This window comes from Chrysemys picta, chromosome 12, assembly GCF_011386835.1.
Source record: "Chrysemys picta bellii isolate R12L10 chromosome 12, ASM1138683v2, whole genome shotgun sequence".
In the NCBI taxonomy this organism is placed as follows: domain Eukaryota; kingdom Metazoa; phylum Chordata; order Testudines; family Emydidae; genus Chrysemys; species Chrysemys picta.
In genome coordinates, this window is record NC_088802.1 from 43,142,745 (window position 1) to 43,160,706 (window position 17,962).

Here is a 17,962-nt window from a genome sequence, read left to right on the forward strand (position 1 = left end):
CCCTGTTCATCTGGGTTTATTTAATGGTAAAAACACCTGAAGCTGCCAGTCTTGTTTATACTTGGGCTCCCAACAGTGCTACAATATAAGCACTACTTAAAACCCTGTGGCTCCAGTACAACCACAGGAGAGAGAGATTATCATCAGAATTGCCAAGTAAATTCTGAATGAATAATTATCAGTGGTAAAAGGAAGAATACAGCTTGTTTCTCAGATCTCAGGTTGAATTTGCAGTGGTGGCAATTAACCAAATACTCTCTGGATTTATAAACTGAACTTAGAAGTTGCTGAGAATAAATATGGAACCTACAGACTATGGCTCTGGCTACACTAGAGAGCATACAGCGGTGCAGCTGCTGAGCTTCTGCAAGCTGTCTAGTGTAGCTCTCTAAGACGACGAGAGAGAGTTCTCCCGTTGAGTTAATCCACCCCCAACGAGCAGTGGCAGCTATGTCAGTGAGAAGAGCTCTCCCGCTGACATAGCACTGTCCACTTTGGCGCTTAAATCAGCATAAGTTATGTCTCAGAGAGGTGGTTAATTCACACCCCTGAGCGACAGAACTTATGTCTACTTAAGCTGTATTGTAGCCATACCCTATGACTTTCCTACTAAACCACCCAACTTCAACATTGAAGTTTCAAATGATTTCAAATGACTTTTTTCCCTTCACCCTGCCTGTCATAGCTTTCAAAGTGCATGGGGTGCAGTGGAGCAGAATAGCAGATACGCATTTCAAGAAATGTGCATCATAAGAGCACCCCGGCTTCCTAAGCACAATTCTGTCCGTTCTGCTATATACTGAAATATGGTAAATGGTTTCATTGTTTTTGTTTCCTGCAGGTTTTGAATGAAGAATGCGATCAGAACTGGTACAAGGCAGAACTCAATGGGAAGGATGGCTTCATTCCCAAGAACTACATAGAAATGAAACCACATCCGTAAGTGGAGCATCACTGATCCCCTTCCCTCACTCTGCCTTGTTTTCATTTGCCCTTGAAGTAATAGGGAGAGCTGCTGAGCACATTGTAATGAGTGTAGGACCTTAGTCACTGGCACAGTCCTATGGACTTATAAAGGGGTTACTACTGGCTGCTGCACCCAGAACAGCCCTATTGTGATGAATCTTAATTGCACAGCTTCTACAGTTTGCAGTAGTGGGACTTTCTCCTGCACACCTCTTGAGGAGCAAGGGGAAAGGGTGTCCTGGTGGAATCCAACTAAATAAATTGCCTGGAAATTTCACAATTTTGTCAAATCTGGCAGCCAGAAGAGCTTCAGAGTCTTCGCGTAGCTCCTTATGTATTGTTCTATATTTTTTGGTAAAAATAGGAGATTATTTAAAAACCAACCCTATATTAAGAGACTGTCAAAGTTGTATGGTTAAGCACTGCAAAAATCAGAAATGCCATGTGTTTGACCTTAATTCTGCCCTATATGTGTTTGATACTTTGCAACATAGATTTTAACAGAGTAAGCGTGAAAATTTAAGTGAAGTAGCCTCTCAACCCATGTCCTTCCTCAAATACTGAAGAACAAGAACATGGGAACAGTACTGTTCCATGACTCTGGCTGGCCTCTTGATCATTTCTTTTCAGACACTTTTTTGCATCGCATCTCGTTCTCGGGTTATACTGAAATTCTAGCTAGTTGAAGTGTTTGACAGGAAAGCAGTAGCTCTGTGCAGTGCAACTCTGAAGAGTAAAGAATCTTCTGGGCAGTCCAACAAAAGCTGTCACCGGGGTTTCTATCAGTAACTGTAACGCGGCAGTTCACAAATACTGTTGGTGCTACTTTTGTCAATAGTTGGCTTCAGTATTTAAATAATAAAGAAGAAATTGCTATTAAATATTGAACAGGAATTATTTCTGTGAGGCCTGCCTTCCAAACAGAAGGATGAAGATTCTCCCAGGCAGTGCGCTAAGAATGTGGCGAGGAACATAGCATTAGTGGTAGATTCATCTAGGTAGGAAACATGGCAAGAGGTCAGTCAAGACCTGTGAAGGGTCTCTAAAACCGTTTAAAGCCTCGCCTACGCCGGGGGAATTTTGTAGAAATTTTCCACTGTTAATGCTTGTTCAGCTCTGCTGGTGTCAGTAGTGTTGGGAGCCCTGAAGTAGCTGGTCTGCTAGTGATTTTAAGCACTGTCAATTATATTTCTTCTGAGCAAGTTTAGATGAATATTTAAATTGCTGACAGAAGCCAGTGCCCCATGGGCTCCCATCATTAGCTCCATGCATAAGCAAACAAGTATTCGCGATCTTGGAAAACTTTCCCATTTCCCTAGTGTGGTGCAGACTTAACTGTGGTACAGGGCTGCAAGTGTAAATAGATTAGCAGCATAGGTGCTGGAATTAGGGGTGCTGGAGGTGCTGCCGCCACCCTGGCTTGAAGTGGTTTCCTTTATATACAGGATTTATAGTTTGGTTCAATGGCTCTCATCACCCCTACTATAAAAATTGTTCCAGCACCCCTAATTAGCAGCTCATATAAACAGCAAGTTGCAAGCAACTGAACAGGGACTTGAAAGTGCTAGGTTCTTTTGTAGGACCAGCATCTCAAAGGCAATGTTGTGAGTGAGCAGTATGGAGACTACTTCAGTCAAGAGGGGTTGGAAACTAAGGAGCTATCTATAGAACTTGAAATAATTTTCAATTTAAGACCTGTCATGGGGGGTGGGCTTTAAATCGTAAATCCAATAGCTAGCCTTCAAATGTAATGTGGTGTTTTCCCCAGATAACATGGTGCAAAACTTCCAATTTGCTTCACAATTATTAACAAATGAAGCCTGAAAGAAAAGAATTAGTCCTCCAGTTGCAAAATTCAGAAACCCTTTTAAAACAAAGTTAATCTGTAATTTACACCAATTAATACAATAGAGAGAGGTGAGATACTCAGTGAAGAGTAGCCGGAAGCTCTGGGAGGGAGACTTCCTGCTAAGCTCAGCTCTGCATTTCATTGGCAAGGCTTGCTTTTTGGGGTTGCTTTCATGGTGTGGTTTGTGTTAGACTTTTGGCCTGTACGTCTTCAGTGCTTGTGCATGCATACTGGGTTGTTCGCAGAATATCTCTTCACAAACATTGTGACTTTTCTGTGTGGAGGAAACACAGCCAAGCTAAATGATTGCAATGAGTGAGGCCAGAAGAACTGCCAAATTGCTGCTTGCACAACCAAGAAACTAGTCTGTATGCCTGGTGAACTTGGTATTTTACCTATCAGTGCATCCACCTCCAGCCTTGCAACATCAGCAGTAAATTCTGGATTTGTTTTTGCAGTCCTGACTGGACAACTTCACCCAACATAACATTTGTCTCCAACTAGCTTTGTAATTAACAGATCTAACCATTCAGAAGGAAATAGTGGAAACCATTGGAATAGTGTGGCTGCTTTCTTTGGTTTAAAATGTTTGGGTATTCTGAGGATTTTGCTAGTTTTTGACCCAACCTATGGAAAAGATTTGTGTGCAATATTCATAAAGCCAGAAAATGTATGTTGTCTTGGATGTGTGCTCCTGAGCAATCTGATATGTTTCCTTAAACACAAATTTCCTCTCTTATTTTTTGAATGTGAAGAATGCCTGAAAAGTTTGTGTTTTTCTGATTTGTTTTTACATTAAAAATTCAGGTCTTCTCTATCCTGAGAACTCTATGATGACTAGGGAGCTAGTAGAATTATGACCTCACAAGAGACAAAGCTGAGCCATTGCAAAGAGGATTTTTAATAAATCTCTCCACCCCCCATTTAACTCAAATGCCTGGGAAATTATTAGAAAATGCCTCTGCTGAGGATTCAAAATTGTTCCTCTTCAATAATCGGAGATATTTCTTAATGTACATTTGAAATCTCTAATGAGTCAGCAAAACCAAGGAAAACTAATCTTGATATTTCTGATTCAAACCAGCAAAAAAGAAAAAAAAAACACAAACAAACAAACAAAAAAACCTCCCTGGGAAAATCTTTCCAGTTTCCTTTATGCACCAGAGGAGCAAAAAAAATGCACAAAAACATTTTTTACCTTTTGCAGGTCAACTTTAACGTGGTGATAAAATGTCAATCATACCTGAGTAATTGAGAATTAGACAGAACAAAGCAATCAAACAATAGCGAAAATCATAAGCAGAAACTATGGAAGGAATCCTCAAATTCTTAATCTAAAACTTGCAAAATGCAGTATTAGGATAAAGTAAAATGTAATGCTTCTTCATCTTTACTATGACCAAAAAGCAAAAATGTGGGAAACAGAACCCCCCTATCAATATCTTCACACACTGAGTTCTGAAGGAGTCCCAGATAACGGTTTCTCACAATTGATTTTGAAAAAAATGCAACACACTGATGTGATGGTGATAGGAGCTCCCTCTGCTGGCTCTGTGGCAATGAAGTGCTGATTTCAATGAGGTTATTGCAAAAACAAGGAAGTATTCAGTTCTGGTAGCTCCTTTGCTATTGGATACAGGGTGGGGGTGGGAATTAGCCTGTCCTTTCTGTTTGGAAAAAAGCTGACACACACACTCACACACAACTTACAGTAAAGTAATATACATGTAGTTGATGAGTGATGTCTGGGATTTGTAATAGAGAATGTTTCCTCCAATCTGAAAACTCTCCATAAATGGAACTACTTGGAGCGAAATTAATATTTTCTTCACAAGGTTTCAGTGGTGGAAACAATTTTCAGACACGCTGCCTATAGCAAAAATATCCCTGTAAACATATCAGGTGTCCTTTACATCAATGATGTCATTGATATACTGTGCATTGTATCAGACAGACACCATAGGCAGATGGTGAGAGGAGTTGGGGCTGCCAGTTATAGAAGAATCTGCTCATGGTGTGGTGAAGTCTCTCTTCCTCTAGATCATGCCTGATCCTGGAGAGCAGAAACTATTGTTCCATCTCTGAGAATTTCACCCAAAAAAAATCCACTAAATAAAGGCCAGTCCTTACAGATCTCTGTGTCCTCCCTGCAAAAGGAGCCCTCGGTATGGTAATGGAAAGGAAGTTCTTTGGAATGGAGCCCTTGCTGTTTAGCCATGAAATGGGCCCCCAACAGGAATGCCCTTATGCTCATGGATTGTGGCAGTGAGTGTCTCTTGACCCAGTTTGAGAGAACCTATCACTCAGCATTTTAGCCATTCTGTCTCTAACTGAAGATAGCTCTGGTTTTCCCAACACAGCACGTGCCCAACATCCCAAACCCAGTTTGTTTTTGCTATTCTTGGACTGGAGTCTGGATTAGAAACCTGTGATCGATGAGCTGTGGGCAGCACCTAACAGACTAGGCCTGTGATTTAATTTCACCCTGGCACAGGAACAGCCAGCTACGGACTGAATGCAGTCACTTTGCTCACTGCAGTTCTGTATGAATTATTCATAATCACCTGATCCAGAACAGACTGGAAATTGTTCTTTGGCACAAAATGCATTTTCCATTTGTGCAGTAGTGGTGCGGAGCCCCTATTAAGGCGTGAAAAGCTCCTGATTCAATAATTCACAGCTATAATGTGAAGTGTAGCCTTTGAAGAAACCTGTGGGTGAAGTCTGCATTTCAATGTATTTAATAGCGGAAGAAATCTTGTTGCTTTCCCTTAAGTGCTACTAAAGTGACAGTTGTTCCTTCCTGTTAAAAATCATAAAATTTCTTTGCTTAATCCAGTATAATCTATTGTGACCCAAGACCCCCTTAATGCCAACTGGCAAGGGAGTTACAGGAATACACTGATTCTGGTGGGTATGTTCTGGTTCACCAAAGAATGTCATGTGAAGTCTTAATGACAGCCGGACTCACATTGATCATTAATAGCGTTGTGAAATGTATGTACAGATACTCAGGATATAGATACTGAAAATATGTTTTAAAGTCTGTATCAAGGCAGAGGTGAAAAACAGGCCTTCCTTCAGACAGGAGGTAAGAAATGTATCTCTGGAATGTAAATTAAGCATTGTAAACCAATGCAGTGGATGCCCGTTGATGTACAATGTGAGATGTTAGTGAAGTCAACAGGGAAGCAGCACACAGGAAAAGCAAGCCATGGGTGGTTATCCTCTTTGAGTACAGAAATGAACTTGGGAGGGTGGGTATATGTCAGAAATGAAGAAGACACCTCATCCTGCACATAGAAAGAGATGGGCAGTGCGTTGCCATTCATGAAAACAGGATCTCAGATAGCCTTGGTTGAAAACACTTCTAAAGAGTTTGGGTGAGAGAAATTCTTTTTGACAGTAGGGTAACCTGGAAGTTTTGTCTCTAGAGAGCATGTTACAATTTTGTTTTATGTGTAACCATTTGTTTCCAATATTCTTATTCAGTGTCTCCTGAGTCTCTAGGCTTGGATGATCAACTTATTTTTGTTTTCACATAAATATATCTCAGTGCGGTGGTTTTAAGCTAAGTGCTGGTCTTGAGCTGAATCTTAAACTGATGTATATACTGTTCCTTTGGAAACAGGAAGCCTGCTAGTTCTGTGAGTAGCCAACGTCGGTGGATATCACAAGGGAACGCTTCAAAGGGACTTGGGGTCTGGGGTACATCTTCTGTTAACCTGCAAGGCAAAGGAAGGGCTGGCATTGCCCAGAAGAGTGTGCTTGAGGGGCTGACAGGGTGGTGGTGTTTGAGCTGATAGCAACCTAAGCACAAGCAAGACTCCTCCTCACTGGTGGCAGGGAGTGACAAGGTGACTCACCTGTCCTTGGAACCCCAAGAACCATCACATCTGTCTTCCAAAGTGTCTGCTTTGCAAGTCAGTACAGAGGCACTGCATTTTTTCTTAGCAAACTCAAGTAATAAAAGAGCGTGTATAATTACTTTCCATTGACCATCTTCAGTTGCCAATAGTGAAACAAATCCAGCTGTACATGAACAAAGTTCCGTAATGATGGGCCACATACATGCAGATTTCTTGGTAGTCATTGGTTAAACTGTGTATGTGCAACATGGAGAAGTAGAACTTTGTATCTTCTGCTTCAGAAACACGGGCCTCTGCACCTGGAGTTGTAGAGGAAGATTTCTGTTAGCATTTGGCTGGCCCAAAAAGGGGAGCTGTTTAGTCTATTGTTTTTGTTTGGTGTTTGTTAAAGCTATGGGACCTGGTTACCAAAATACTCTCCAGAACCATTCTGTAGCCTTTAGATTTATCCAAGCAACTGGACAGATTCAACATCATCCAGGTGGGGCACCGTGCTATACATTTTCCTACCGTAGTTTCTCTTTCTGCTCTTATTGTAAATTCTACAATTTCAGTGATTTCATTTACAGACATACCGAGTCATCCCAGTATAGTAGAAAAAGGTTAGTACAAAGCCCCTCCTGGTGGAACCATGGTGGCCGTTGCTCTCAAGATGAGGGGGCATGGTACTTGTGCCGGTAAAGGTTCTGTAGAGTAGTATCAGGGTGCAGCTCAATTCATTACCATTCTTTTGAAATCACTTCACAGCTATTGGGAGCATAAGCTTTCGTGGGTAAGAACCTCACTTCTTCAGATGCAAGTCATCTTGCATCTGAAGAAGTGAGGTTCTTACCCATGAAAGCTTATGCTCCCAATACTTCTGTTAGTCTTAAAGGTGCCACAGGACCCTCTGTTGCTTTTTACAGATTCAGACTAACACGGCTACCCCTCTGATACTTCACAGCTATGTACATTTCCAATCCTGATTTTTCCATGGGGAGGGGACTGACTTTAATTCTCATATTTCTTCTTCCACAGATGGTTTTTTGGGAAAATCCCCCGAGCAAAGGCTGAGGAGATGTTAGGCAAACAGAGACACGATGGTGCCTTTCTCATCAGGGAGAGTGAGAGTGCTCCTGGGGACTTCTCTCTCTCAGTCAAGTGAGTATTGCTCTGTAGCATCCAGTGGGCTAATTAGGACACCCCTTGTGTGATAAAAGTACAAATGATTATTCCTATTTTTCACCTCTGACACTATTTCCCACATGTGTAGTAGCAATTCTCTTCCAGTGACGTGCACCTGTGCTATCTTTTGTAACCATAAATATGGGTGCTCTATCCTACTAAGAGTCACATTGCTGAGCTGATGGTAACAAGATATTGTCCTGTTCTGTGTGAAACGATGTAATGGCTCAGTGGTGAGAGCAGGGGAATGGGACACCATGACTCAATGGATTCTGAAGAATGATGATGATCATGTACTGTTTTTCCCTCTTCCTGCTCTTCTCATTTACTATTCTGAGGCTCTAATTCTTTCCACCTTCTGCTCTCGCTATCTGGCTGGTTGAGAGACACTTTCAAATATGCAGTTTTTCATAACTCTGTGGGAGGCACATATTTTGGGAATATCCTTGTTCTTCAGCATAGAGATGTGGAATTGTAAAAATGGAGTGTGCTTCCCATCTCTTGTCAGTAGATTCCATGTTGTCACAGACCTCACGATTTCATTTTGAAAATGTAGCTGGGTTGCAATGAGCTATTATTACTTAATATTTTTATTACAGTAGCATCTAGAGATGCTTATTTAAATCACTTTAACAGTAGCTCCTATGTCAGTCTTGCATATACCCTCACAAGCTGTGAGATCCCCAAGAGGCTGCTGTGAAATAGAATGGAAATGTTACAAGCTTTAACAATATGGGATATGTACTTAAATGAACAAACTCTTGTCCTTTAGCAGTTGACGCCCTTCTTCCCCTCCACTTACAGTCGCACACCCTTTGCCTGGCAGAGCTGAGCAAGATATCCCTGGAACCTAAGCGTCATATTTTGATTATCCAGCTGAGGTTGCTACAGAATACAGAGTTTTCCATGCCCATCAAGCACAGTACCTCATCAGTGTTTTCAGCTCTTTCCTTCTGTGATTAAATTCTGGACTTCATATATGGCAGCATAGAATTCTTCCATCATGCTGGCTTGTTTTAGCAGTGCATTTATATTCTGCCTTTGGCACAATAATCAGATACGCTGGAATACACAAAAGGATATATGAATGACCAGAAACAAGATGTAAATGGAACCTTTATTCCTGGAAGCTTATTCTTTACAAAACTAACAAATTGAGTCTAAATACTGGGAAACCACAGATAATCTCTGCCTGCCTAGTATCTCAGTGATAGCTCACCTACTGATATATTTCTCAGTTTTGGGATTTTTCTGCTGATTAGCTCTTCTGAAAGGGCTTACTAAAACCTTATCTGCAGGATCTGAAGTGGAAAGAAACTGACTGAGAAAGGGAGACTTGAAGCATTAGCCATGAAATACTTGCTGCAGATTTGACATTTGCTCATAGCAACAGTAGACTGTACGTCTCCAGGTATTGAAAGACTGTAAACACCAAATGAGAACTGCTGCTTGCATTTTTAATTTCTTGGCGCTATAAAGGGAAAATGTTATAATTCTGTCTACATGTACCTCTCTACTGGTAGCCTGTTTTGATCTCCCCTTCCTTCAGAAGAAAATGTATTGGAAGCAAGAGACAGAGGCTTTTATTAAATATCAAAACTTCTGTCTAGTTGCATACCAAAAGATGTAGTTAAAGTTGAGTTAAGGATGCTGCTGTGTAAGTCTATACGAGTGTTTGGGTTGTTTTGTTTTTTCTTGTTGTACTAACAGGCTTTGTGTGAGGAGATTTTAATTGAGCACTTTGTTCTGAAGTTTGAGTTTGGGATTTTGAAGTCGATCACCCAGAAGGGATGGGAAACAGAAGGTGCTGTTGTGCAGCAGCTACCTTAACTCCCTCTTAACAAAGTATTTTATAAGTACGTTTCTTTTGTTTTTAAACCTGTGAGAACCTCCAGCCAGCCTGGCTCATTCACATCTCTATCAACAGAATGGGTTTACTCTCTCATGGCTGGGATTTCAAGCCTTAGTAGACAATGTTAGACATTCTTTGAGTCTTGGGGAGTTCAACTCGGGTGCTTCAGAAACAGCCAGCACCAGAAAAAGCCTGCATGCATGGCAGTTCTCAAGTCATCTCTTTACTTTGACAAAATGCCTAATCACTACTGATAAAAAAGGATGTTACACCATGCACAACATGGACCCATGGCCTCTACAACCCAAACATCCCACGGGATCTCCCCAGGACTACAGGTGACTATGGTGTACATATGTATGATGCACATAAATATATAATGTGCATGCACATAAAATGCCATCGTTGGTGGGGAGCGGTATCTTAGGAACCTCTTGACCAAATTTACACCACACATCTTGATGGATTTTAGAGAGATTTGAAAATTTGGCTTTAAAGCAAAACCTTGTTGCAACCTTAAGTATGGAGTATCTAGTAACTCCATAGTATTCCTTTAACAGGTCCTGTCTTCTGTAGCTTCTTTTTCACCCTTCTCTGTCAGTGCATAAAATGGTAATACCTTCTACAGTCTTAGCTGTGCTGATAAAGAGACCATTATCAGCTGTTTATCTGGAATCATTTTGAAAGAAGCAGTTTTTCATTCCTGTCCCTAGCAGTAAAACCTAAATCTTCTGCTGTCTTAATGTTCAGCTCTTTCACTCCTGCCTGTAATATGCGTAGGGGATGTTCTGGAAAGGATGAGGTGGCACTTTATTTCTATAAACGTGGGTTCAATTTGGCTCATATTGTGAGTGGATTGACTCTGGTTTCAAGATGACATTCTTCCAGCCCCATACACTTTCTAAGTCGACTATCTTTGTTCAGGTGGGATAACAGCCATTGCTATAGGTCAGGACTGAGTGCCTTGGTATAGCTATATGGAAGGAGTCTGCATTCCACCTGCCACTCTATTTGCCTCTCCAGCCAGTATTTTAATTCCCTCTTTCATGAATGCTGTCGTCACAAGCTTTGTTTTTTATAGTATTTATACTTTCAAAACACCCCAGACACTGATCATCTCTCTGATCCCTTCTTCCCTGTGCAGGGTCCGAGGAAGTGCAAAAGCTACTTTCCACCAATCCTTAGCCTGCACAGATGACAGTGGGTTAGTGTATCTCCAGAATCATTTGAGACCTAGATTCACAGTGATTAAGAAAGGAAACTTTATGCTATTTATGCTTGGAATTGTCTTCCTAGGTTTAATCGGTTTCCATTCATGTCCTTCTAGGAAGAGAGACTCTGTATGACTGATACATACAATCTGTCTTCTCTCCCTCTCCCACATCCCAGGTTTGGAAATGATGTGCAGCACTTCAAGGTGCTCCGAGATGGGGCTGGCAAGTATTTCCTCTGGGTGGTGAAGTTCAATTCTCTGAACGAGCTGGTAGATTATCACAGATCCACTTCTGTCTCCAGGAACCAGCAGATATTCCTTCGGGACATTGAGCAGGTGCCACAGGTAAGATGGTGGGAGAGAGGAGCATTGCCACTATAACCAAAATGGAGAGCTCTGACAGCAGCCCAGGGTCTGAAGGATTGCTTGAATTTTAAATAGGAAGATATGGGGAGAGAGAAGTTAACCCTTTAACTTTCCCTCTCTGATGTAGAATTATCTGATTCTACAATTCTGAGCCATGGATTCTGCAGACTAATTGTATTGAAAAATAAATGCAGCCCATGTGCCTTCTTTTGGATGGGCTTTGTACCACTATAAAAAACTTGTAAATCCCCTTCTATTCTGGCAAAGGATGTCCCTATGACTTTTTGATCATCCAGTTCACATCTTTAAGAATGATTTGGGATTATGCCTATCCTTCAATACATAAAGCACCATAGTGAGTCCATCTGTTCATTCCCACCAGTAGATATGGTCTTAATCATATGTTATATTCCCTTCCCCCTGCTACTTTCATGGGATTTTGATTTCTGTTTGAATTTGTTTTTAGCCAGCAGTGCCCTCAGCAATACACTGCATACCATCAATATCTTAATGCACATTCCTCTTCAGAGGCACACTGTAGAGAATGGTTAAGGATATTGGCATATGGAACTTCTCTCCTCTAGGTTGCTGGTTTGAATCTAGTCCAAACTGGTAGTGACTAAAGTTATGGTCTAATGGTTATTGGTTTTAGTTCAGCTCCCAGGCACACCAAAATACCATCACAGTTGGCAATTGGTCTCTGTTGGGCTCTGCAGGAAGATCATCTGACCATTCGATGTGGCCCCTCCAGTCCAGGCTTGAGACATGCTGGAAAGGCTGAGGGGGAAACTTAGGGTATGTCTAAACTAGAGCGTGAAGTCATGAATTCCAGCTCAAGGCGATATACTCACACTAGCTCTGATTACCTAGCGTTTTAAAAATGGAAATAAAGCTGCAGTGGCACAAGCAGCAGGAGGGGCTTGCTGCCCCAAGTATGATCCTGTCTGAGTCCAGAGGTATGGACTTGGGGCAGCTAGCCCCTCTCGCAGCTTGTCCTACCGTGGGTACACATCTATTTTTAGCATGCTGGCGCAATCAGAGCTAGTGTGGGTATGTCTCCTCAAGCTAGCATTTACACCTTCCAGCCCTAGTGCAGACATACCCTTATGCTGCTCTGTTCATGCTCTACCTCGTCTATAGATAAACAGGACATCAAGGCTATTGGACCAGTATTAAATTAACCATATCAAAAAACACATAGCTGAAAAATACAGAAAACATGAAAATAAAAGTACCTCCTAACACCATAAGCTCATTTTTAAAATGAAGCTTTAGTTTTCATAAACACAGTATACAGATTTGCAGAAAACAGATTGGATAAAGCAGCAAAGAGGCCTGTGGCACCTTATAGACTAACAGACGTATTGGAGCATGAGCTTTCGTGGGTGAACACCCACTTCATCGGATGTAGAGACCAACACCAACAAAATCTTCACCAAGCATTCTCAGAACTACGATACCCGCAAGAGGAAATAAGGAAACAGATCAACACAGCCAGACATGTACCCAGAAGCCTACTGCAAGACAAGCCCAAGAAAGAAACCAACAGAACTCCACTGGCCATCACATACAGTCCCCAGCTAAAACCTCTCCAATGTATCAGTGATCTACAACCCATCCTGGACAACAATCCCTCATTTTCACAGGCCTTGGGTGGCAGGCCAGTCCTCGCCCACAGACAACCCGCCAACCTGAAGCATGTTCTCACCAGTAACTACACACCGCACCATAGTAACTCTAACTCAGGAACCAATCCATGCAACAAACCTCAATGTCAACTCTGCCCACATATCTACACCAGCGACACCATCACAGGACCTAACCAGTTCAGCCACACCATCACCGGTTCATTCACCTGCACGTCCACCAATGTAATATATGCCATCATATGCCAGCAATACCCCTCTGCTATGTACATCAGCCAAACTGGACAGTCCCTACGTAAAAGGATAAATGGACACATCAAATATTAGGAATGGCAATATACAAAAACCTGTAGGAGAACACTTCAACCTCCCTGGACACACAATAGCAGATTTAAAGGTAGCCATCCTGCAGCAAAAAAAAATTCAGGACCAGACTTCAAAGAGAAACTGCTGAGCTTCAGTTCATCTGCAAATTTGACACCATCAGCTCAGGATTAAACAAAGACTGAATGGCTAGCCAACTACAAAAGCAGTTTCTCCTCCCTTGGTGTTCACACCTCAACTGCTAGAAGAGGGCCTCATCCTCTCTGATTGAACTAACCTCGTTATCTCTAGCCTGACTCACTCTTGCTTGCATATTTATACCTGCCTCTGGAAATTTCCAGTACATGCATCCGAAGAAGTGGGTATTCACCCACGAAAGCTCATGCTCCAATACGTCTGTTAGTCTATAAGGTGCCACAGGACTCTTTGCTGCTTTTACAGATCCAGACTAACACGGCTACCCCTTTGATACTTGAGATTGGATAAAGTCTGTCCAAAAAAAATTCACTCAACATGAATGACTGGTGGTTAGAAAACTTTAGATGGAAGCATTTAAAATTTCAGTGTGGTCCAACGGTCATTGTTTAGGGGAAAAATTAAGTGTCACGGTATAGGGTTGGTTAAGAATACTCATTGAACGTTGTGATCTGTGTGGGAAGCAAACTGAGGAAGAATAAGAGTAATGAAGCTGTTAAAACACAGAAAGGAAATGGAGAAGGACAAGGATACAGAGGTGAAGGGAATATCTAGTGGAGACCCAGTAGCGTATACAATATGGGCCTCTGATAAGACATGGTCACAAAAAGGCGCAAGAGACTCCACCTTGTTGAGTTTTACTGTAACTCATTCATTTAATTAATTTGATCATTTTCAAAGGCCTTGTGTATTCTAAACTTATCCTTTGAGCATCTTGTCACAGTTGATGAAAGAGGCAATTTGCAGAGAAATGAAACAGCCCAAATATTTACTAGTGGCACCTGAACTCTGTTGCAGAGCTAGAATGCAGCCTGTGAAACGGGGACAGTGAGAGATTTGTATGCTGTGAATGACACTCACTCTTGGTTTTTTCCCCATGCAGCAACCCACATACGTTCAGGCCCTTTTCGATTTCGACCCCCAGGAGGAAGGTGAACTCGGCTTCCGCCGTGGAGACTTTATCCAGGTCCTCGACAATTCTGATCCCAACTGGTGGAAAGGAGCCTGTCACGGACAGACGGGCATGTTTCCACGCAACTACGTGACCCCAGTGAACCGGAACATCTAGAGATAAATATTAGAGATTATTTAAAGAAACCAGAGAAACAGTAAATACACATACAGAGTCTAACTACAGCCAGTGATCTAAAATCGCAAGATGGTAAAACCTGAATCACTTCTTACCACAAAGTGATCTTCCTTCACTCAGTATGGAACTTTGGGGGCGGGAGGGAGAGTTCAACTTACATGCCAAAATTTACCTTTAAATTAAAAAAATTAACAGATTTCCTCAGCTGCTCCTGGGTTGTCCCTTTCATTCACTCTTCCTTTTCCCCCCTCCTCTGTCCATCAGTGCATGAAGTTTTAATGCCATATAAAGTCCTAGCCATGCTGATAAAGGAAAAGGGAGAAACTCTGCTGGTATTTTCTCTCTATGCAAACAGTCTTCATTTGACATGGAGGGACTTGAGAGAAGAACCAAATCCACTGTCCTGCCTTTAAAAAAACAAAACTGCTTTTTTGCCTTCAGCATTCAGCTCTTTTTGGTTGGGAAAAGATGGTGTTTTCTTTATTTTTCCTTCTCCTTAGCCACTCTCCCCTCTGAGGCTCAAGAGCTTCATAGCAGAGTGAAGGAGACAAACTTTTTTTCACAAGTCACAGAGCTGCTCTGAGAAATTCCAAACTACAATCAGTCTGTTCTCTTTTATTTTGGTGACAGCTTTTTTTCTTAAAGGTGTACGGTTGAGCACAGTCTGTAATTTTTTTCCATAGTGCCTTTTCCCTTATTTCCTTTTTTTATTATTTTTAAGTTAAAAGGACAGTCCAGAGGTTTTTTTCTTTATACGTGTAAATATTTTTAGGGGGGGGGGGAAGGGGTAGTTTTATCAATGAATATAAAAAGACATCTACAAAAAAGATGGAGCTTTAATATTTGTATTACCGTCTGACTTTCTTTATTCCAAGGAAAAATACAAGGCATATACAGTGTTGTAAGTGGCAGCACAGGCTGCTCAGAGGTGGGGAGCTGCAGCCAGGAGCCTCAGGAAAAAGGGGAGAGTAGGATTGCCTCATAGAAATGTAGGATTGGAAAGGACGTCAATAGGTCATCTAGTCCAGTCCCCTGCACTGAGCCAGGACTAAGTATTATGGGAAACGGGCAAATGTATTTGGGGGTGAAGGTGGGTGATGTTCTATCAAAGTACCATGGTGGGAGAGAATAGTGCTGAGGTGTCCGACGAAATGTACATTCCTCTTGACAGGAAGCTTTATATTACAGGGAAACCTCAAGAAATAGTACTTGAGTACACTTCAAGGTATTAGTGAATGTCCACACATACGCATGTAATCAAGAGTCTGGCTCCCTTTAGGCTGGGGTAGGGAATATTTGCAATCATGTCTTGTTCTTGAAAAGAGGGGGCGGCATCACTGTTCTCCACTTTCTCCCTACCCCCTCCTCCTCATGCCAGTGTTACACAATTTAAGAAGTTGATTCTTACTTTTCAATCCTGGTTCACAGCAGGCTGTGTGGTGACTGCATTCCCCCTTCCCCCACCACAGTGGCATTCGTTAATGCCATCAGCCCCTCTGCCAGAGCAGTTTGACATTGATTTGGACAAAAAGGAGATAAATCAAACTGCAGAGCTTTGTGCCAATCTTCAGTTATATTGTTTCCTCTTGGCAGCCCTGTGGCTGAACCCTTCACCCCAACGATGAACCCCAAAACTGCAACAGAGATCTCCTGCCCAAGCGGAGACGTTCCTGTATTGGCGGGTGCCTTTTTTGTACTAAGTGTTACAAATATTTTATTCCTGAGATGGACTCTGCCTTACACTTCATTTCTCCAGCAGATGAAAGAGAGAGCTACCCTGTAGAGTATTACTTTCTCTCCCTGTCCTTGCTAGCTGTCATTCACTTTGTCTTCTTTCTAAAAATGATTGGAAAAGGAATCTATGGCATTCTACACCTGGACCATTTGATTGTTTCCTTATTTTGAAATTGGTGTATATCATACAGCCTTATGTCTTGTGTGTACATATATTAAAAAAAATCAGTGTTTAAATAAAAAGGCCTATGTACTTAATCCTTTAACTCTGCAGCAGCATTTGGTAGATAGTAATTAACTGTGAATAATAAATATCCAATGAATTCTTCACTTTAGCATCTGTCTGTTATTTCCATTAACTGAGCAAAACATCAGCCAGTCAAACTAATTTATAACATGTAACTCAGTGGGAAGGAGGAGATAAGTTAGTCCTTCATCCTACCGAGATAGATAAATTGAGAACTGCATAGGTTAGCATGCATGGCCTTCTGGGTTCAGATAAAAATCCTGTCTGCTGCTTGCAGACATTAAAGATCCTTTGTCCATTATCTGAACGGTAGATGGAGCCTAGTTGTTTCCTTGTTCCTTGCTCAAAACTTTTTATTGATCTCCACAAATGGGCATGAATTGCTGACCCATAGTAAGGAACCGGTTGTGGAAGATCCGCTGGTGTATCCGATCTGACTTCTGACTGATAGCCTCCAAGTAGTTTATTGCTGCTCTTTTACTGAAGGACAAAGTCAGGGGGGATGCTGGAATCTGACTTGTGAGAACAGCAACTGTGTTTCCAACTGACAAATGAGTGATTATTTATTTTCCTGCTCGATTTGCACCTTGGCCTAGCTGCCTTTATGGATTACATCCAATGGTATGAGTTGGTTCCAAACGCACTTTCAAATGGACCAGAATGGCTTACCTGGATCACGATAATAAGCTGTATTAATTCAATGGTGGAAATGGTCCTTGAAAACCTGTCTGCATCAATATCAATTGTATGACTTCTCTCCAACCCTTTGCTCTGTGTAGATTATGTCCCTCCATAGTAGGATTTAAAGCATAATAATTGAAAGGCTGACTGACATATAAGCTTCTTTGAATTGTCAAAGATAATTCTTGTTTGGTTAGGAAGTCTTTCACCACATCTGTTCTGGAGCCTGCTGTCTCTGGCAATAGCTAAATTATCCAGTGAGAATTTTTTCATTGTTTTTCCTGAGTTGTGCCAAGTCAGTACCCCAACCAAACTTGCAATGATTTGCCTTGTGGGTTTGAGTTGGACATCGTTTATAATGTTGAACTGGGACACCTTCACATTCTCAGTGCTCTTTATCTTCTATTGAAAGTTTAGAAAAATTCCTTATGACTTGTAAAGGAAGCAAAACACATTTGTTGCCATTTTGTATGGTTGTGTAATATTAATGATGGTGCTTGGTTCTTGTTTTTGGCCAAAATCCCTTCTGAGTAAGTCATGTATCTCTTTAAGGTTCTCTCTCCCACATGCACATACAACCACCACCATGGGTGCACACATACACCCCCTTCTCCTGACAATGCAAATGTCAAAATTAAGATTAAAGGTCTCCTTCCCCTTTCTCCTCTTTCACACCCCACACCCCCAGTCTCTACATACCTGACTGTCCTCCTACCTGATACTAGCAAAGCAAAAGCAATATGGCCAAAATGTCCAGACCTGGCAG

At 41.7% G+C, this 17,962-nt stretch overlaps 1 protein-coding gene across 2 annotated transcripts in view; it reads left to right on the top strand.

The window, feature by feature from the left end:
* GRB2 (growth factor receptor bound protein 2) overlaps positions 1 to 16,598 on the top strand; it is an 83,597-nt gene extending 66,999 nt beyond the window's left edge. For both annotated transcript variants that reach the window (XM_008163918.4, XM_005297479.5), the window contains exons 3-6: positions 842 to 939; positions 7,702 to 7,824; positions 11,090 to 11,258; positions 14,328 to 16,598. In XM_008163918.4, the coding sequence (XP_008162140.1) occupies positions 842 to 939; positions 7,702 to 7,824; positions 11,090 to 11,258; positions 14,328 to 14,513 (576 nt within the window). In that variant the 3' untranslated portion in view covers positions 14,514 to 16,598. The remainder of the gene's footprint in view (positions 1 to 841; positions 940 to 7,701; positions 7,825 to 11,089; positions 11,259 to 14,327) is intronic.
* The last annotated feature ends 1,364 nt before the right edge of the window (positions 16,599 to 17,962 follow it).